At 35.9% G+C, this 23,160-nt stretch overlaps 1 protein-coding gene across 1 annotated transcript; it reads right to left on the minus strand.

The window, feature by feature from the left end:
- Positions 1-21,484: 21,484 nt before the first annotated feature.
- On the minus strand, positions 21,485-22,742 carry LOC122749526 (28S ribosomal protein S9, mitochondrial-like). The gene has a single exon (XM_043995940.1). The coding sequence runs from the start codon at positions 22,740-22,742 to the stop codon at positions 21,558-21,560; it is 1,185 nt and encodes a 394-aa protein (XP_043851875.1). The 3' UTR covers positions 21,485-21,557.
- Between the last annotated feature and the right edge of the window lie 418 nt (positions 22,743-23,160).

The following is a 23,160-nucleotide window of genomic DNA, read 5'->3' on the forward strand; positions in this document are numbered from 1 at the left end:
CCTTAAGGGTAGTGCCTTCCCTCTACTAATTATCTCCAAGTTTACCTTTATCTCTCTTGCACGTACATTGTTGTTCTCAAGTTGTTTTCCCTCATATACTGTGATCTCCCTGAGAGCAGGGGCCATCCTTTGTCTTTCTTTACCTCTCAAGCCTTAGCTTGGTCCCTGGCACAAAGTAAATGCTTAATAAATACCTGTTTGACTATACATAAATTAATAAATGCAACACACACATAAATACATACACAGTTAATTCTAGAGAATGCTAACAGCTGAAACTCATGTAAGAAAGTATACCCAAGCTGAACCTTGAAGAAAACTAGTACTTCGACATACTAAAGGTGAGGAGGCAGTCAATTCCTTCTTCCAGAATTGAAAGAGGCTACCCTAAAAGAACTGTGATAACAAAGGGAATACTGTAGCTTTCTAAACAAGTGAGTGAATGATCACCTTGGGCCTCTGGTAAATAGTTTAGACTGAAACATCTCTGGCTAAAGATATTCTACTCTCTAATAAGGATAGTTAAAATGATGTGGACAGGTACAAAAACACTTGTATTAAGTCATGGAAATAGGAAATGGGATATTGTTTTTTTTTCCCTTTTTTATTGTTTTGGTTTTTGTCTAAAGAGTTTTTTATCATAAAAGTATTTTATTATTTTCTATTTACATGTAGAGAGAGTTTTCAACATTTGTTTTTATAAGATTTCTAGTTCCAAATTTTTCTCCCTCCCTCCCTGCTCCCCAAGACAGCGAGGAATCTGATATAGGTTATATATGTACAATCATATTAAACATATTTCTGCATTAGTCATGCTGTGAAAGAAGGATCAGAATAAAAGGGAAAACCTCAAAAATGAAAAACAAAAAAATAGAAATATTATGGTTCAATCTGTATCTAGATTCCACAGTTCTTTTGTTCTGGATTTGGAGAGCATTTTCCTTCATGAGTCCTTTGGAACTATCTTAGACCATTGTATTTCTGAGAAGAGTCAAGTTTATCACAGCTGATCAACACACAATGTTGTTGATACTGTGTACAATGTTCTCCTGGATCTGCTCATCTCATTCAGTGTCAGTTCATGTAAGTCCTTCCAGGTTTCTCTAAAATCTGCTTGCTCAATATTTCTTACGGAACAATACTATTTCATTACATTCATATACCACAACTTGTTCAGCCATTCTCCAATTGATGGGCATCCCCTCAATTTCCAATTCTTTGCCACCACAAAAAGAGCAGCTATAAATATTTTTCTACATGTGGGTCCTTTTACCTTTTTGATGATCTCTTTGGGAATAAGACCTAACAGTGGTATTTTGGGGGTTTCAGGGCAATGAGGGTTATGTGGCTTGCCCACGGTCACACAGCTAGTAAATGTCAAGTGTCTGAATCTGGATTTGAACTCAGCTCCACCTGAATCCAGGGCCAGTGCTTTAGCCACTGTGCCACCTAGCTGCCTCCCCCCCATAATAGTGGTGTTGCTGGATCAAAGGGTATTCACAGCTTTATACCCCTTTGGGCATAGTTCCAAATTGTTCTCCAGAATGGCTAGATCAGTTCACAGCTCCACCAACAATGCATTAGTTTTCTAATTTTTAGAAATGGGATATTGCTACCTAGAATTAGCTAGCAGTCCTACTGATTTAGGACAGTGTGTGAAAAGGGCTGTAAAATCAAATAATATTGTATGTTGGTAGGAGGCATACAATGGAGGATCATAAATACCATGATGGGATTTTGTTTTATTCTCGTGGAATGTTTTAAAGAGGAGAAAAGTGACTAAGTCAGATCAGTGTGTTTTTTAAATATCAAACTAACAGCTGTGTTGAAGATGAATCAGAGTAGGGAAGACAAAGGAGGAAGACGTTGCAATAGGCTAGGTGACAGGTGATAATGCATGAACTACAGTAGTTCCTGTGTAAATAGAGAAGAATAACCAAATAAAAGTGATGTTAATGAAGCAGAATTGGCAGATTTTATGACTAATTGGATTCAGGGATGATGGGTAATAGAAACTTGTTGCTCAGTCATTTCAGTCATGTCTAATTCTTTGTGACCCTATTTGGGATTTTCCTGGAAAAGAGAGTGTAGTGGTTTGCCATTTCATTTTCCAGATCATTATACATTTGAGGAAATAGACAGGCAGAGGCTGAATGACTTGCCCATGGTCAAAGAGTTAGTAAGTACCTGAGGTCACAATAAGTACTAGCTAGTAAGTGCTAGTGTCATAATTGTCAGTGAATTGGGATATACAAAGTCATCAGCCTCACTCTCTCTTTCAGAACTATCTGGTTTAGTGGCAAGATATACATCAGGGTGACTGGAGATGCTCCCAGATGTTTAAAGCAATTGGGGTAAAGTGACTTGCCAAGGGTCACACAGCTAGTAAGGATCTGAAGACAGATTTGAACTCAAGTCTTCCCAACTTCAGGGCCAGTGCTCTATCCACTACACCACCTAGCTTCCAATAATGTAGGAGGTAGATGAAGGTTTATCATGTAAATTTGGTTGTAATTTTCAGAGAGATTATAATTGAAATCATGGGAGCTAATGAAACCACCAAAGCAGAAAACAGAATGGTAAATGGAAATATTTTGGGATAGAGGATGTTTTGCTTGATTCATGTTGATAATTAGTTGTCAGGAGGACAATAAGGAGTGTTCAGACTGTCAGGAGGAGAGCCATGACAGAGTAGTGTTATAGAGACCAATGGAGGAGAGACCTCAGGAGGAGGCATAGATTGTCGCAAGAATGAAAAACTCCATAGAGGTCAAGGAGAACTAGGATTTAGAAAAGTCCCTTGTATACAAAAGTGAAGAGAGTGTTGGTAGAGAGCAGTTCAATTGAGGGTGTGATGTCAAATGCTATATTGCAATGCAGTAAGCAGTGAGTGTGAAGTAAGAAAATTGAGGCAGTATGTATAGACAACTCTTTAATTCAACATAGTTTATGGACAAATCACTAAGGTGTTAAAGATTCTACTTAACCTCAGGTTACCTGTGCACATGAATTAGGATTACACAGGTGCATAGGAAAAAAAATTGTGCTTGCAAAGAATGTCTCATGAACAATTTTTTCCTTGCTGTAAAATCAAGAAAATTATTTCTAGTCTGTCAGTTATACATTATTCAGTGTCAATTAACATGTTCTATAATTAGCTCTTTCAGATGATTTTTAGCATACATTCATACATTATGAAGGGAACTACCTACTACTTCACATTATGGATCTTAAATTCTGCATTTATTACACATGCCATTTTTAGATATATTTTGATGGTCATACGATCTCTCTCTCTCTCTCTCTCTCTCTCTTTCTTTCTCTCTCCCTTTCTGTTTCTTTGTTTCTACCACTTTGTGGCTCTGTCTCTGTTTCTGTCTCCCCCTCTGTCTGCCTGAGTATATTGATCGAGAAGGCAATGTCTCAATGCCTTCTTATCCTATATATTCCTTGTCCATTCATTTTTCATAAATATTTCATAGATTATTCACCTAGTAACATACAGGGTATCCTATTATTCTTATAATATTTTCAGCCTGTCCATCTTTGCTTCTCATTCCAGTTCATAAATTGGTCTGACTCCTTAACAGTTCATTCTCCACAATGTGCTGGATTCTACTACTTGCATAAATTTTTTTTTTTGGTGAGGCAATTGGGGTTAAGTGACTTGCCCAGGGTCACACAGTTAGTAAGTGTTAAGTGTCTGAGGCCGGATTTTAACTCAGGTCCTCCTGACTCCAGGGCTGGTGCTCTATTCACTGTGCCACCGAACTGCCCCACTTGCATACATTTTTGATAATAACCTATAGACCACTCATATTAAATTTATTTATATCTTTGTAATTTAGACTTTTGTACTCCATTATGTTTATACATATAACATCATAGACTGAATTCTGGCATTAAAGAGGTTGTTTTTTTAACAAAAATCTGTTAACTATTATTGAAAGTACTATATAATTTCCTAAATCAGCTTTATGTCCTCCACATACTTAGTTTTGTGGTTAGTCAAATTGTCTATATCATATGTTCAAAACATAAGTACACATTTTTTTAGTAATCATATTCCTTCAACTTCACTCACCTTTGCTAGTTGGGTTATTAGAGAGCATCTGCTATCTTAAGTTCTAGAGGCAACCCTGTGTACTCACCCCTAAACTTATAGAGCACAGACCCTACAGGCATGCTAATAATTACCAATCAGTTAGTAGACACAATTAGCTCTTGGTAAAGACCTTTGCTAATATTATATAGTAAAACCAGTTACTACAAAACATTCCTCACATAAACCTTGGGTGCACTCTTTTACAAACACACAAAGTATCTATGGGGAACAGTGAACTAAAATTTCAAGTACTATGAGTGAGGAACCCACATATAATACATGCATATCAGACATTTTAAACAACACTTGTTACTGCAGGGACTGGGAGGGAGACCTTTCTATCTTTGTGGAATATTCATATGGCTCTCTCCTAGGATGCAGCACCACTGCTAAGTTAGCCAACTTTTTTTTGTTTTGTTTTGTTTTGTTTTTAGTGAGGCAATTGGGGTTATGTGACATGCCCAGGGTCACACAGCTAGTAAGTGTTAAGTGTCTGAGGCCGGACTTGAACTCAGGTACTCCTGACTCCAGGGCCTGTGCTCTATCCACTGCCCCATCTAGCTCCCCTGCCAACTGGTTTTTGAGGCCCTTTTCATCTCAACATTTCAGCATAACTTTCCAGAGCTAACTCTGATTTTAATCCACAGCTGACTCTCTTCTTTGTTGATAGGAATACTCAGGCTTGAAAATGTTTTTTTCTTTCCCCTAAGGTGACTCACACCAAACATCAACATCTACTTGGAGTAGAAATACTTCCTCATTCATAAGTTTTAATTTAAATGCTACAAAAATATTCCTTTTACAATGAGTTTTCTCTCTTTAATTCCATCACAGAAAGTTTCCCAGTTTGTAAAGAAGTCAACAGGTGTAGCCAAAATTTTAGTTAGCTCAACATTCTTAAAACATACTTTAACTTTGTCATCTGTGACTAAATCATGTAGTTACCTTAATTGACTTGGGGCGAATCACTTCCCAACCTCTTGCATGTACATCTATATAAATTGACCTAATAAGCTTCCTTTAAAATTAATGTTATAATATAAAATGCATTTTCATCCACTTTGTTTCTCCATGGCAGATGGTTGGACCAATATTTTTCATTGCTGTGGATTTCATTTCAAGTTTTATCACTTGATTTAGTTAACACACTGCTATCTATAGAGAAGTGCATGATATCTGTCGTCGGTTTTGACCCAAAGTCAAGGTTGAGGAATTGATTCATAGTTAAAAGACTGAGCATTATAAAATGCTTCTCATATATTGTCTCTACCTTTATTTCATTAGAATTCAAATTGGCTAAAGGAAGACTGAATAAGAAACTGTAGTGGGGCAAAATTTATAAAAAAACGTTCTTTGATTCCTGTCATTCTTGACTAGGTTCTTCATATTTCCTTATACTAATTATCATGTGTTCTATTTCAATATGAAGCCTGAATAGGAGCAATATTAGCTAGCTGCCATAGTTGGGCATGGTTTTCATAGGACTGAAGGAGAAAATGCCAGATTTCTTAAGTCAAAAATTATTAGTACTGGAGACTAAACAATTCAGCAATATAGCTTATCCTATTCCTCATTGACAAGGATACTATTAAATGAATATCCACTTCATCTCAAAGTTTAGGCCAAACTATGGGGCACCACATTTTTTTCCTCCCAACAAATCCTAGTATTTTCTTACTTGATGGCACAATGTTTCTTTTTTTCTTTCTCCCTTCCTTTTCTTCTCACTCTTTCTCCCTATGCTCTTCTTTACTGCTCTGGAGTTTTCCTAATAAATGTACCTCGCCAGGAGGGTTATAAATCTTATCAAGAAGGATTTAAACAGAAATGGTATGGGGAGGAGCAAAACTACCTGAATATATCAGTCAAGTTAAATAGAATTTAGCAGCTACAACATATGAAGACAAGCAGAAGACGGGTTCAGTGAAGCATAAGAGACAAAAACCAGGAAAGGAGTCAACAATAAAATGTATGACCTGTGGTGTCTATAGAGAGATATGAAAACCATGGATAACAAACAAAGTGAAGCAGGGACCTTTAAAAAAAAGACAGAAATTCAACAACCTGAAATTTGGTGTGATTGGAATCCTGTATAGAATATGGCCTTGGTTAATGTACAGGATAATGTACTTTATACAAAAGAAACACATAACGAGATGGCAGAAGTCCATCATACACAAAGGAAATCCAGAAACTAGAAAGGGGAAGGATATGGTAATTTTGTCAGTGAAAATAAATTGGGAGAAAAAACAAAAGTGGTATTTTTATGGACACAGACCAGAAAACCTGAGCATCTATTAGGACATACCAGAAATTGGGAAGGAGATTATAAAACTAAAGTGAAGACACAATACAACAGTTATGTAGATCTTCAATTATATATATATAAACACACACACATGTACATACACACACATGTATGTGTATGTACATGTACAGCATACATACATGTAAGTGTATGTATATGTGTATATGTATGATGTATGTGTATATATACTTATACAAAACATGTATATCTATATATCTTCAATTATATATATACACTTATATAATACATATATATATTCTCTGAGTTTTATGTCTTTGTCTCTCAAATGATGCAAAGATACTAATAAGGTATTGCCTTGATTTAATCCTAACAAAGATGGTAGGTGACATAGTAGTAAGTGTGAGGACTTAAAGTCAGGAAGACCTACCTTTGAATCCTGCCTTAGAAACTGTGTGATCCTGAACTAATAAGCTCACATTTCTCAGCCTTAGTTTCCCCATTTTAAAAATAGAGACAAAAATACCTCCTAATTTACAAAATTCTTAGAATAAAATGAAATACTATATGAACAGTGATTTGTTAATCTTAAAATACTGTAAAATGGTAACTACTATTCATATCATTACAATTTTTTAAAGGAAGATGAAGTGACAAAAGGAATTTCTATTCTATACCTAATTCTTACCAAGAAGGAGAGACGTGGTAATGAAGTAGAAAAGTTGGGAACCTTTTTTGGCAAGTAATCATTCATTTACTTCTATAGACTAGTTTTAGTTTGTGATTTTGAGAGACAAGAATCTTTTGAGGCTGCCTTTTCCCATGGTGGGTTTTTTTTTTTTTTTTTTGGCAAATCCCTTCTAGAATGATGATCTGATCTCATTATCATCTCCATTTGAGAGGACATCCTGCAACCATTTGATCTTGGACAAGCATCTTTGTTCTCAGATTATTCCATTCACTTTGCTGCTTTCATCATTATTCCCATGATTCATTGCACTGGCCAGGTGAATGGTCAATGAAAATTCAGGCTTATTATATAAACAACAACAGTAACAATAACAGCTTTACAACTTTCAAGCAACTGGCATACATTTACAGACCTCCACCCTAATACACACATTTAGGTCCAAGACCTTGTATTATATTGTAAAAAAGAAGAACATATAATTTTAGAGCTTAAAAAAAATTACAGGTGATCTAAGCCAGAATCCCTCATTTTATAAATGAAGAAACAGACATAGTAAGGTTATGACTCATTCCTGGTTACAATGCTAGAATAAAGTCAGGTATCCTAGGTGTAAATAACATAACTTGAGAGGTTACTTTTGAACATCGTTGTTGTTATTGTTGTTGTTGTTGTTAAATACATACTAGAAGTAAAAAGGAACTCAGTGATGGCAGAAACACTATAAGCATTAGACCAGTGGCACCATAGACTTGTCAGTGCATGGATGTCAGATTAAACTACTAAAGAAAAATCAGAAGGCATCAATAGGTCTTTTCTTCTATAATTCACATTTTTGTAGTAGCACAAATGTGTATATCACATTATTTACAAAAGAAAAATTATATTTTATGAAGTCTCTAAGCTTGTCAATTTAATGTGATCCTTTGCATTCAAGGATATAAATTGGCTAGGTCAGAGACAACATTTGAAGACTTCATAAATCCTGCCCTGTGCTTTAAATCTACAAAACCCTAAAGAACAACAACCATTTTATTTATAGTATGTATCATAATGATATAGGACAAAATTCTGTTTAATTTGAAGCTAGAGAACAGTGACACATGGTCAAATATAGCATGGGCAATAAGGAATCACCAAATCTTTTGGGCTAAGCATCTATCCTCAGCCTTTCCCTAACATATTGTTGGGAGTTTCAGAAAAAGAATCCTTAATGTGAAAAAGCAGGTATCAAAGGAAAATTATAGTGTTTCTCCCTTCCATATCAAGTGGAAAGGATAAATTTTGCCTATCCAAGGGAGAAAGGCAAATCCTGTCCCTATGCAACTAATCACTACAGTGCTCCAAGCAGTATTCTATGGTGCTCAAAGGAAGGGTGCACAGGGAAAGATTCTCTCCTGGAAAGCTCAGCCCTCTCTTTGAAGGGCTAAAGTGCCAAAATTCAAGTAATAGGCACTTACTTCATCTGAATTCTCCAGCTTCCTGAAGGAGAATTATTCTTCTCTTAAAATGACAAAATTCCTAGGCTTTATATCAATAGCTAGCTCTTAATTTTTATCCCTCTAAATACTGAGAATCAATCAATAACTTCCCACCTCACCCATTCAGAGCATCTGCATATCAACCCCAACCCTGTCAAGCAATTACACCTCCTCTCTCTTTCCTCTCTCTCTTTCTCAACATTTCTCAAGTTTCTTTTTATTCATACAGTGTCGTTATCATCTTACTGAAGAGAGAATAAAAGTACTTCAGCAATTTCAGTGGAGAACACTTGTAAAATTCTTGCTCCTGCTTTTGATTTCTCTGTAGGACAGATGGGAACCAAATCATTGTGTATCTAACCTTCTAAGAGGTTTATTATTTGCTGCACTTCACTTAAGGCTAAACTCCTGTGGTAAATTCGATGTCTAGTAGGAGAAAATGGTTTATGTTTGGAACAGTAAACCAACACCAACAACAGTTACCTCCTTGATTCTGCTTTCCTATGATTATCTCAGTAATGGCTCCTACTTGATATGTCTAATTTCCCTTAATGTCAATTTCTTCTTGTACCATAAGAATCATAGAAACCTGGAAAAACTAATATGCCCATTTCCTTTCATGCATTAATAATAGGGATATAAATAATAAAAATAGAAGTGAAGCAATAGTGATTATTTTAATATGATCAAGGTATATAAATAAGATGGTTTCTATGGGTTTTCTTTAGAGGAACAGTGAAAAAGCTTTCAGTTGGCATAGGAAAATGGTTTGTTTGATTTTCTGGTTTCAGCATACATGTATGGATTCAACAAGGATTCATAAGAACTTACTATGTGTTAGACATTGTGCTGAGTGCTCAGGATAAAAAGACAAAAAAAAAAAAAAAGAGTCCTAAGCCTCAACAACTTTACATTCTCTTGAATGAAAACAACACGTGCATGTATAATTAAAGGAAAAGCAGATTCAAAGCAGAAAAATTAATTCCTTACTCTGAAATATTATGAAATGAGTTGTGAACAAATTCATGCTAGTCAATAAGTACTTTATTACATATTTCATTTTATTGAAACATACATACAAATTGGATTACACTTTTAGGAAGTAATTGTTATAATTATCAAACATGTTATTTCCATTTTTAGTTTGCTATTCATTCCATTTAAGCATTACCCACTTATTAAGCAAATGCTGTATGCAAGGTGCTGTGATTGGCAGTGGAGGAAAAAGGTCTCAAAACAAAGCAGGATTTGCCCTAAAAGAGTTGACTTCTACCATAAGACTATCACCCTAAAAAAATGAAGCACAAGGTAATTTTAAAAAAAGAGCTCTAGCAGCTGTGTGTGGAGAGGGTGAAGGAGAATCAGGAAAGGCTTCACTGAATAGAACAGATGTGTGTTGATTCTCGAAAAATTCAGTATAAGGATTCAAAGACATGGCTGAGAAGAGAACATTTTTACATAGCAAAAAGACATGTGTATGTGAAGAGGTAGAAGGAGATAAAAAAAAAAGATTTGGCCAAGAGAGAACTACTAGTCCAATTTGAAGGTAATATAGAGTGAATAATGGGAAATAATGTGAAATAAGTCTATCAAAATATGTTGAAACTATTGCAAATGGACTTAAAAGTCATCTTATTTTTTGTAGAGACAATTGGTTTGGGGGGGATGAGGGTGAGGGTGGTGCCCAAGGGAGTCAAATGGTTAAGCCTATGCCATTGGAAGATTATTTTAATGTCTGTGTGAAAGACTGATTAAAGAGTAGAAAGACTCAGATTGGGGTAGCAATTATTATATATTATATAATTAAGTAGAAATATAATGAGTACCTTAATTAGAGTGGTAACCAGGTCAGGGGAGAGAAGAGCCTGGATATAAATGACATATTTTTCTTTTTTTTCTGATAAAAGTATTTTATTTTTTTCCAGTTACATGTAAAATTAGTTCTCAACATTTGTTTATACAAGCTTTCCAATTTCAGATTTTTCTCCCTCCCTCCCCTCCCCTAGGCAGATAATCTGATATAGGTTATATATATATGTATATATGTATATATATATATATATATATATATATATATATATACACATACATAATAACATTAAACATATTTCTGCATTAGTCATATTATAAGAGAAGAATCAGGGCAATGAGGAAAAACCTGAAAATAGAAAAATAACAGCACCAAAAGCAAAAGAAATATTATGGTTCAATCAACATCTCTACTCCACAGTTCTTTTTTTTTTTTCTGGATTTGGAGATCCCCTTCCATCATGGGTCTCATGGAACTCTTCTGTACAATTGCATTGGTGAGAATGCATCACAGTAGATCAACACACAATGTTGATGATACTGTGTACAATGTTCTTCTGGTTCTGCTCATCTCACTCATCATCAGTTCATGCAAGTCCTTCCAGGTTTCTCTGAACTCCTCCTGCTCATTGTTTCTTATAGCACAAGAGAATTCCATTACATTCATATACCACAACTTGTTCAGCCATTAACCAATTGATGGGCACCCCCTCAATTTCCAATTCCTTGCCACTACAAAAAGAGTGGCTATAAAAAATTTTGTACATGTGCGTCCTTTTCCCTTTTTTATGATCTCTTTGGGGAAAAGACCCAAAAGTAGTATTGCTGGTTAAAAGGGTATGAACAGCTTTATAGCCCTTTGGTCATAATTGCAGATTGCTCTCCAGAATGGCTGGATCAGTTCACAGCTCCACCAACAATGGATTAGTGTTCCAATCTTCCCACAGCTTCTCCAACATTCATTATTTTCCTTTTTTGTCATATTAGCTAATATGATAGGTGTCAGGTGGTATCTCAGAGTTGTTCTATTTTGCATCTCTCTAATGAATAGTGATTTAGAGCATTTTTTCATATGGGAATAGATAGCTTTGATTACTTCATCAGAAAACTGCCTGTTCATATGCTTTGAACATTTCTCAATTGGTGAATAACTTGGATTCATATAAATTTGATTTAGTTCCCTATATATTTTAGAAATGAGACCTTTATCAGAAGTACTGGCTATAAAAATTGTTTCCCAGCTTTCTGCCTCCCTTCTAATTTTGGATGCATTGCTTCTGTTTGTACAAAAACTTTTTTAATTTAATGTAATCAAAATCATCCATTTTGCATTTCATAATATTCTCTGTCTCTTGTTTGGTCATAAACTGTTCTCCTTTTCAAAGATCTGAAAGGTAGACTATTCCTTCCTTTAATAATTTACCTATGGTATCACCTCTTATGTCTAAATCATGTATCCATTTTGACCTTATTTTAGAATAAGGTGTAAGATGTTGGTCTATGCCTAATTTCTGCCATACTATCTTCCAGTTTTCCCACAAATTTTTGTCAAATACTGAATTCCTGTCCCAGAAGCTGGAGTCTTTGGGTTTATCAAACACTGGATTACTAATGTCATTTGTTACTGTGTTTCCTGTGCCTAGCCTATTCCTTTGATCCTCCACTCTATTTCTTAGCCAGTACCAGGTAGTTTTGATGACTGCCGCTTTATTGTAAAGCTCCAGGTTTGGTACAGCTAACCCACCTTCCTCTGCATTTTTTCATTATTTCCCTTGACTTTTTCTTTTTCCAGATGAATTTTGTTATTATTTTTTCTAGCTCTATGAAATAATTTTTAGGTAATCTTATTGGTATAGTGCTGAAGAGGTAAACTCATTTAGGTAGAATTGTCATTTTTACTATATTAGCTCTGCCTATCCATGAGCAATTGACATCTTTCCAATTATTTAGATCTGATTTGATTTGTATGAAAAGTGTGTGGTAATTGTGTTCATAGAGTTCCTGGGTTTGTCTTGGCAAGTAGACTCCCAAGTATTTTATATTATCTAATGTTACTTTATTTGGAATTTCTCTTTCTATCTCTCGCTGTTGGACTTTGTTGGTCATGTATACAAATGCTGATGATTTATGTGGATTTATTTTATATCCTGCTACTTTGCTAAAGTTGTTAATTGTTTCAAGTAATTTTCGAGTTGATTCTCTAGGATTCTCTAAGTATACCATCATATCATCTGCAAAGAGTGATAGTTTTGTTTCCTCCTTGCCTATTCTGATTCCTTTAATTCCTTTTTCTTCTCTGATTGGTAATTCTAACATTTCTAGTACAATATTGAATAATAGAGGTGATAATGGACATCCCTGTTTCACCCCTGATCTTATTGGGAAGGCCTCTAATTTATCTCCATTACATATAATGCTTGCCGATGGTTTTAGGTAGATACTGCTCCACCTATTCCTAACCTCTCTAGTGTTTTTATTAGGAATGGGTGCTATATTTTGTCAAAAACTTTCTCTGCATCTATTGAGATAATCATATGATTTTGCTTAGTTTTCTTATTGATGTTGGTGATTATGTTGATAGTTTTTCTAATGTTGAACCAGCCCTGCATTCCTGGTATAAATCCCACCTGGTCATAGTGTATTATCCTGGTGATCACTTGCTGTAATCTCCTTGCTAATGTCTTATTTAAAGGTTTTAGCATCAATATTCATTAGGGAAATTGGTCTATAATTTTCTTTCTCTGTTTCTGCTTTGCCTGGTTTTGGTATCACCACCATATTTGTGTCATAAAACGAATTTAGTAGAACTCCTTCTTCACTTATTTTTCCAAATAATTTGTATAATATTGGAATTAATTGTTCTTTAAATGTTTGGTAGAATTCACCTGTAAACCCATCTGGCCCCGGGGATTTTTTCTTAGGGAGTTCATTAATGGTTTGTTCAATTTCTTTTTTCTAATATGGGCTTATTTAAGGATTTTATTTCCTCTTCTGTTAACCTGGGAAGTTTGTATTTTTGTAAATATTTATCCATTTCATTTAGATTGTCAAATTTATTGGCATACAGTTGGTCAAAATACTTCCTAATTATTGATTTAATTTCCACTTCATTGGTGATAACATCATCCCTTTCATTTTTGATACTGGTGATTGGGTTTTCTTCTTTCATTTTTTTAAATCAAATTAACCAATATTTTATCTATTTTATTGTTTTTTTTCATAAAACCAGCTCTTAGTTTTATTGATTAATTATATAGTTTTCTTGCTTTCAATTTTATTAATTTCTCCTTTAATTTTTAGGATTTCTAGTTTAGTATCTAATTGGGGATTTCTAATTTGTTCTCTTTCTAGCTTTTTAAGTTGCATGCCAAATTCATTGATTTCTTCTTTTTCTTTTTTTATTCATGTAAGCATTTAGAGCTATAAATTTTCCTCTAAGCACTGCTTTGGCTGCATCCCATAGATTTTGGTATGTTTTCTCATTATTGTCATTCTCTTGGATAAAGTTATTGATTGTTTCTATGATTTGTTGTTTGACCCATTCATTCTTTTTTTTTTTTTTGAGGCAATTGGGGTTAAGTGATCTGCCCAGGGTCACACAGCTAGTGTGTGACATCAAGTGTCTGAGGCTGGATTTGAACTCAGGTCCTCCTGAGTCCAGGGCTGGTGCTTTATCCACTGTGTCAACTAGCTGTCCCGACCCATTCATTCTTTAGAATGAAATTATTTAGTTTCCAATTGATTTTCAGTCTACTTTTCCATGGCTCTTTCTTACATATAATTTTTATTGCATCATGATCTGAGAAGGATGCATTTACTATTTCTGCCTTTCTACATTTGACTATGATGTTTTTCTGCCCTAACATATGGGCAATTTTTGAAAATGTGCCATGTACTGGTGAGAAGAAGGTATATTCCTTTCTATCCCCATTCAGTTTTCTCCAGACATCTATCATGTCTAACTTTTCTAGTATTCTATTCACCTCTTTCACTTTATTTTGTGGCTAGATTTATCTAATTCTGAGAGGGGAAGATTCAGATCACCCACTAGTATAGTATTACTGTCTAATTCCTCTTGTAACTCATTTAACTTCTCTAAGAATTTGGATGCTATACCACTTGGTTCATACATATTTAATATTGATATTGCTTCATTATCCAAAGTGCCTTTTAGCAAGATGTAGTTTCCTTCCTTATCTCTTTTAATGAGATCTATTTTTGACTATGCTTGTCTGAGAAAAGGATTGCTACCCCTGCTTTTTTACTTTAGCTGAAGCATAATATATTCTGCTCCAGCCTTTTAGCTTTACTCTGTGTATCTCTCTGCTTCAAATGTATTTCTTGTAAACAGCATATTGTAGGATTCTGACTTTTAATCCACTCTGCAATTCGCTTCCATTTTATAGCAGAGTTCATCCCATTCACATTCACAGTTATTATTACTAACTGTCTATTCCCCTCCATTCTATTTACCCCCTTGTACTTTCCCCCTTCTTTCACCCTATTCCTACTCACCAGCGTTTTGCTTCTTACTCATGCCTCCCCCAATCTACCCTCCCTTTTTATCACCCGCTCCCTTTTCTTTACCGTTTTCTCCCTTGCTTTTGCCCTCCCTTCTATCAGTCCCCCCTTCCCCTTCCCCTTTTATTTCCCTAAAGAATAAGCTAAGTTTCTTTCTCCAAATGAACGTATATGTTATTCCCTTTTTGAAACAAATCTAATTAGAGTAGGGTTAAAACAATGTTCACCCCTCACTTCTTTCCCTCTATTGTAATAGTTTTTTTTTTTTTTTCGCCTCTTCATAAGATGTAATTCACCCCATTCCACCTCCCCTTTCCTCTTCTCCCTATCGGCTCCCTTTTTAAACCCTTAATTTCCTTTATGTCATTACATCAAAGACAATTTATATTTATACCCTCTGTGTATAATCCCTCTGTCTCCCCAAATACATTTACAAATCTCAAGAGTTATAAGAATTATCTTCCCATGTAGGGATGTAAACAGTTTAATCTTATTGAGTAACTTTTTCTTTCCCTGTTTACCTTTTTAAACTTCTCTTGAGTCTTGTATGTTCAGACCAAATTTTCTATTCAGTTCTGGTCTTTTCCTCAGGAAACCTTGAAATTTCCCAGTGACATTGAATGTCCATCATTTCCCCTGAAAGAGAATGCTCAGTTTTGCTGGGTAATAGATTTGTGCCTTCAGTCCAAACTCCTTTGCCTCCCAGAATATTTTATTCCAAGCCTTATGATCCTTTAATGTTGAAGCTGCTAGGTCCTGAGCAATCCTGACCATGGCTCCATGATATTTAAATTGCTTCTTTCTGGCTGCTTGGAGTATTTTCTCCTTCACCTGATAATTCTGGAATTTGGCTACAATATTCCTTGGAGTCTTCCTTTTGGGGTCTCTTTCAGTAGATGTTCGGTGGATTCTTTCAGTGATAATTTTATCTTCTGATTCTATAATATCAGGGCAGTTCTCCTTGATAATTTCCTGGAATATGGTGTCTAGACTCTTTTTGTGATAATGGCTTTCAGGCAGTCCAGTGATTCTCAAATTGTCTCTCCTGGATCTGTTTTCCAGATCAGTTGTCTCTTCAATGAGGTATTTCACATTTTCTTCTAGTTTTTCGTTCTTTTGATTCTGCTTGAGTGATTCCTGGTGTCTCATGGATTCCTTATCTTCAAACTGTCCAATTTTAATTTTTAAGGCATTGTTTTCTTCAATGAGATTATGCCCCTTTTTTTCCATTTGGCCAAATGAATTTTTAAAGGCATTGTTTTCTTCAATGAGATTATGCCCCTTTTTTTCCATTTGGCCAAATGAATTTTTAAAGGCATTGTTTTCTTCAATGAGATTATGCCCCTTTTTTTTCCTTTTGGCCAGATGAATTTTTTAAAGAATTGTTTTCTTCAGTCAATCTTTGTGCTTCCTTTTTTTTGGTGAGGCAATTGGAGTTAAGTGACTTGCCCAGGGTCACACAGCTAGTAAGTGTTAAGTGTCTGAGGCCGAATTTGAACTCAGGTACTCCTGACTCCAGGGCCGGTGCTCTATCCACTGGGCCAACTAGCTGCCCCTGTGCTTCCTTTTCCAAGCTGCTGATTCTTTTTTCCTAATTTTCTTGTGTTGCTTTCATTTCTCTTAATTGATTTTTAATATCCTTTTTGAGTGCCTTCCAGAAGGCTTTTTGTTCTTGAGACCAATTCATCTTCCCTTTTGGGGCTTCACATCTAGGCAATTTGGGAGTATTGTCCTCATCCGAATTTGTGTTTGCCTCTTCCCTGTCAACACAGAAACTCTCAATGGTGAGAGGTTTTTTCTGTTTTGTTTTGTTCTTGTCTTTTATTCTTAAGGCAGCTTATTTTATTTTTTATTTTTTTTAAGTTTAGGTCTCCCCTCGGGGCACCAGGGTTCCTATTTCAAGCTTCTTGTGCTGGGATATAGGGGCTGTGTCACCACCCTGGACTTCCTGTCAGAGCCCATTGCCCCACAAAAAAAAAATAAAAACAAAAACAAAAAAAACACGCTTCCATCTGAATTCCAACTTCATCAATCCTTTCTCTAGAGATAGATGGCACATTTTATCATGAATTTTTGGAATTGTCTTGGATCATTGTGTTGCTGATAATAGCTAAGTAGTTCCCTGTTGCTAATTGTACAATATTAATGTTACTGTGTGCAATATTCTCCTCATTCTACTCATTTCACAATGAATCAGTTCATATAAATCTTTCTAGGTTTTTCTTAGTGCATCCGACTCCTTATTTCTTAAAATATGGTTTTATTATATCACAATCAAATACCACAACTTTACATTTTCTCAGTCACCATTGGAGTGAATCAGGGCTAAGTGCTTTCTCCCATGCTTTTTACCATGAGATTTTCTGTGATGTTGTCAAATGGCTTAAACAAGCATGAAAACAGCATCAAGATCAGCTACTGCATTGGTAGTAAATTGTTTAACTTGAAAAGGCTGCAAAGAGAAGTGAGAATTGTTGCATGACATTTTGTTTATAGATAAATATGCATTTAATGTAGTCTCTGAGGCTGAGATGAAACTATTGATCAATTATTGTGCTAATTTTGGCCTGATAATCAACACAAAGAAAATAAATGTCCTCCACCAGTCAGCACCACACTATCCATATGTGGAACTATTGGCTACAGTGAATGGAGAAATTTTGAATGCTATAGATAAGTTCACTTACCTCAGAATCATAATTTCCGGGGATGTCCACAAAGAAAATGAGGTTGATGCACACATGGCCAGAGCTAGCTCAGAATTTGGGAAGCTCCAAAAGAAAGAATGGAAGGGAAGAGTTATCAGGCTGCATATCAAACTGAATGTCTACAGAGATGTTGTGCTAATTTCATTTTTATGTGCATATGAAACCTATACATTCTAAACCTGGAAAGTCTATCAGCACCATGTCAGAATATTGAACCACTTCAATTTCCATTATTTTAGGAAGATTCTGAAGATTACCTAGCAAGATAATAAAATAAACATTGAGGCCCTCTTTTGAACTGAACTGCCAAGCTTTCAAACTTTACTCCAGAGAGTGCAACTTCAATGGGCTGACCATGTGGCCTGAATGCCAAACATACATTTTCCCAAAAAATATTTTATGGAAAACTCACTCAAGGAAGGTTCTCTCATGGAAGTCAGAAAAAACAGTATAAGGGCACTCTCAAGGTCTCTCTGAAGAACTTTGTTATCAATTGCGAGACAATGGAACATTCTAGCCCAAGACTACAATCCCAAGTGTTCAAATAGTTTGTCTTTTCCTGACCTATACTAGAGCCTTCTGATCTTTTATTGGACTTACCAGTAACAATCAAATATATTGTACCTTGATCCAAATATAATGATGCTATTGGTTCTCTTCAAGTACAATGGTCAAACAACTACAACATAATAAAACTATATATGTACTCATTCATGAGTTGAACTAAAGGAAAAAAAAATCTTCCCAAACTCAAGAATACTTCAAATTGGATTGATACAGTCCTTTCTAAAATGTACTTATTTTACAAAGTTTTAATTATCATGTAATAGCTATTTATTTACTCTACCATAGAAGAAATGCTTAAAACTCAAAAGTGGCCACCCAGACCCAGGCCTCACCAACATAGATCCAGATCCATACTGCACCAACACAGATCCATCCCCAGGCAGGCCAAACTAGAGTAAGAGACCCCTGAAGCCTCTAAATCAGCTACGGTGACTATGTCTTCTGGAACTAAGCTCACAGTCTGGTGAGAGGGCTGAGAGGTTGGCCCGGGGGAGATTGCAGGAGTCTCTGCTGATACTGACCCATGCAGGGAAACAGGAAGCATTCTTGAGTGGTGACAGAGACCAAGTTGGAGGAGGGGCTTGCCTGAGATCTCAATGTTAGTGAAACCAAAGTTTGTTTTCTGGTGGAAGAGCAAGTAGGCCTGGGGTTATTTACAGACCAGAGAACAGGCCAAGAAAGTGAAGGGCCTTCCTTACCTTAAATAGATCCACCTGGGATACCCGGAACCTTGGAACAATGCATCCTGGAAGCAGTACCCAACTTTAAGAAGCACTTAAAAGTCAAGAAATAGCCTGGCAAGATGAGCAGGCAGAAAAAGATGCAGACTATAGAAAGTTTCTTTGGTGGCAAGGAAGATTGAGGTACACCCTCAGAAGAGGATAGCAACAATAGGGGTCCTGAATCAAAAGCTTCCAGGAAAAATATGAATTGGACTCAGGCCATAGAAGCACTCAAAAAGGACTTTGAATATAAAGTAAGAGAGGTTGAGGAAAAAATGGAAAGAGAAATGTGAGTGATGCAAGAAAGTCATGGAAAAAAATGTCAGCAGCTTGAAAAGCCAAATGGAAAAGCTCTCTGAAGAAAATAATTCCCTAATAATTAGGTTGGAAGAAAGGGAAGTTAATGACTTCATGAAGCAAGACACAATAAAGCAAATCCAAATGAATGAAACAATAGAGGGCAATGTGAAATATCTTCTTGGAAAAACAGCAGACCTGGAAAATAGATCCAGGAGAGATAATTTGAAAATTATTGGACGACCTGAAAACCATGATCAAGGAAAGAGCTTATACATTATTTTTCCAATAGATTGCCAGGGGAAATTGTCCTGATATTCTAGAAGCACAAAGCAAGATAGAAATTGAAAGAATATACTGATCACCTCCTGAAAGAGATCCCAAAAGGAAAACTTCCAGGAATATTATAGCCAAATTCCAGAGATCCCAGATCAAGAAAAAAATATTGTAAGCAGCTGGAAAGAAGGAATTTAAATACTGTGTAGTTATAGTAATGATAACACAAGTTCTAGCAGCATCTAAACTAAAGGGCTGGAAGGCATGGAAAATTATATTCTGGAGGGCAAAGGAACTAGACTATAGCCAAAAATCACCTACCCATCAAAACTGTGTATACTCTTTCAGGGGAAAAATGGGACTTCAATGAAAAAGAGGACTTTCAGGTATTTGTGATGAAAAATCTTGAACTGAATAGAAAATTTGACTTTGAAACACAAGACCCTAGTGAAGCATAAAAAGGTAAAGAGGAAAAAGAAATCATGAGAAACATTAACAGTTTAAATCATTTACACTCCGACGTGGGAAGATGATTCCTCTAACACATAAGAACTTTCTCAATATTAGAACAGATGATAGGAATAAATTTAGACAGAGGGTACAGCTGAGAATTGATTACGAAGGGATGATATATGTAAAGAATTTATTTTTTGCTTATCAATGTGTGTGTGTGTGTGTGTGTGTGTGTGTGTGTGTTGGGGCAATCAGAGGTGGGTGGCATACTCAGGATCATGCAGCTGGTGAATGTTTTGTGTCTGAGGCCAGATTTTTGCTTGTGTTCTACTGGGTCCAGGGAGGATGCTTTGTCCACTGTGTCACCTAGCTGCCCCATCATGACATCTTTAAAATAAAATAAAGGGTAAGAGTATTTCACTGGGAGAAAGGGAAAGGGAGAGGTGAAATGGGGTAAAATATCTCACATAAAAGAAACAAGAAAAACCTTTTGGAATAGAGGGAAATTTAGAGGGGTAGTGGGGGAGTGAATGAGCCTTATGCTCATGAAAATTAGCTCAAAGAGGGAATAACATACACACTCAAGTGGGTATAGCAATGTATCTTGCCCTGTGGGAGAGTGGGAGGGTCAAGGGAATGAGGTGGGAGGGGTGAATGAAGAGAGGTAAGATTGGGGGAGGGGCAACCAGAAGCAAAACACTTTTAAAGAGGGATAGGGTAAAAGATAGAAAGTGGAGTGGATATCATGGGGAGCAAATAGAATGGAGGGAAACAGCAATAGTAACTGGGAAAAGAATTTGAAGCAGAGGCAAAAACAATGTAATATGATGATGGTGGTGGTGGTAATTTGCTGGAAAAAGTGAAGAAAATTCTTTGTCAGGTATAAGGTACTGTATAGATGCTGGCTATAATTGGTATTGTAATAATCAACTTCATGGGTGTTTAGTAAGGAAATATCCCTTTAGAGTACTATATAAATGTAGTCTACTATTAAAAAAAATAAAATGAGCAGGATGCTATCAGAAAAAACCTGGAATGACTTACATGAGGTGAAACAAAGTGAAATGTACTATATACAAAATAACAGCAATATTGTAGGAAAATCTGCTGTGAATGACTTAGTTATTCTCAGTGGTGCCATGATCCAAGACAACCCTGAAGGACTTATGAAAAAAATGCAGTTCATCTACACAGAAAGAATTGATGGTATCTGAATACAACTGGAAGTATATTTTGTTGTTTTTAGTTCGTATTTCTAAAGGTTATTTTTTGTCTGATATGTTTTGCATGACTGCACATGTATAGCTTAAGTTAAATTGCTTGAATTATTTTTTTTAAATGAAAAAAAAATTTATTTGGTTTCAATTTCCTCATTTGCAAAATGAGGGAGTTGGATTAGATATTTTCTAAAATTTCTTTCAGTTCTAATATTCTATAAAATGTTTCTAAAATGATCTTCCAAGACAATTTTAAAAATAAAGAAAAATAGGCTGGATAGAAATATTTATCTATGCATGTGTGTTTATGTGTATATACATATCTATGTATATTTATTGTTAATTTTTAAATATATTGATATCATATAGTCTGAAAATAAATTACAAAGATCAAAACATTTCTAAAAGTGCTGCCCAGCAGAGTCAATCTTTTTCTTTGAATAAGACTTAGCGTTTCTTCCAGGTGAATTTCCTGTGGGCTCCCTCTTGGCCTGGTTTCTTCCGTTCTCTTCCGCAAGGATCAGGAGTCAGTAGACCAGCTTGTCTCATCCATTCTACTTCATTTTCAGTGACAAAACTACATAATGCGTTTGCTGTAGCTAAACGAATTGCTCCTGCTTGTGCAGATCTCCCTCCACCCGAGACTGTGCAATCCATGTCATGCTTTCCAAGACGGTGGAGGAAATGGAATGGGAACATCAGCTGTTCTCTGTCCTGTGTTACTGGAAAGTAAAGCAAATAATCTACTCCATTCACTTTTACTCTTCCACTTCCATGTTCATAAACTATTACTTTTGCTTTTGCAGTTTTTCTTTTGCCTTCCCCACTGCTGTAGGCCATTCCTTGCTCATCATATTGTAGAGGCTCAATCAGCTCTTTTTTGGACTGAATAGGTATAGCTCTGCGAAACTTGTGTATGTATTCTTCTTCCGTGCTACCACATGGCAATGTCAATAACCTTTCAAGCAGCTGAATGAACCGCATATGATCTTGATCTGACAGTTTTTCCACTAACATTTCTTCTAGTTCCTCCTTAATCAGCCATCTGCTGCCAATCAGGTCTTGTTTATTTTTCTGAGGCAATAGACCTTTGGCTCTCAGCTGATCTGAGTGTTTTTCCAGGTCTAATTTCATTCCATATACTTCGTGCATTAATGAGTAATATGATGGCTTGCCAGTATAAAATAGAAAGTGAAATGGACGGCCATCTTCTCCCCATTGGATTGCTCTACGCTTTGGAAAAATGTCTTTAGGATGCTTCATAATTGGTCTGGCCCTTTTCGCAAATAAGCCACTTGGGAAGAGATAGGCAATAGCTCCATCAATGTCCTCTTGGGTAAAAGTTTCTGGATCTTCTCCCATCATGTTGGCTAAATGTCTCTTTCCTATGTTGAATTCTTCTATCTGTTTTTTGATAAAAGCCATTGTATATTCTTCACGTCCTGAGGTTGCAACATTTTTCTTTTGTGATTTGCTCGTGTTATGTATTAACCTTAATACCTGGCTCCCGATTACAGTTCGCTGCTCAGTTGCCGCTGCTTTCCAGGCGATTCGGCTCCGGGCCAGTCCATTCCTACTCCGGGTAAATAGGAAGCTAGTGACCGTTGCGGCGAGAGGCGCCCAGGGCGCCATGTCTACCGTGGGAAGGGGAGGAGAAAGGGGCAAAATTGCTTGAATTCTTAAGGAGGCTAGGGAGGGAAGAACAGAATTTGGAACACAAAGTTACAAAAAATGATGTTACAATTTGTTTTTGCATGTAAGGTGGAGAAAATTCTAAATAAATAAATTATAAGAAGAAGAAAAAAAAAGACAATCCAGGTGTTAGGCTGCACAAAATCTTCCCAGAAATCTCTGTAACCTGTATAGAATTCCAAATGGAGTTCCATATTCACTAAAGAAAACAACAAGCAACCTAACTCAAAAAAAAAGTTAACACAATTAGAGCATCTCCAAACCTATGTAGGGCTTCTTAAAGGGAGTGATCTTTCAATATTCAATATTCAGCCTTCTGAAACCAGACAAGCTCCCAAGTGTAGAATTCATCCTTCAG

This window comes from Dromiciops gliroides, chromosome 1, assembly GCF_019393635.1.
Source record: "Dromiciops gliroides isolate mDroGli1 chromosome 1, mDroGli1.pri, whole genome shotgun sequence".
Classification (NCBI taxonomy): Eukaryota; Metazoa; Chordata; class Mammalia; order Microbiotheria; family Microbiotheriidae; genus Dromiciops; species Dromiciops gliroides.

Excerpts from the sequence above, each read along its gene's own strand:
- LOC122749526 (XM_043995940.1), bottom strand. The coding sequence starts at position 22,742 with ATGGCGCCCTGGGCGCCTCTCGCCGCAACGGTCACTAGCTTCCTATTT.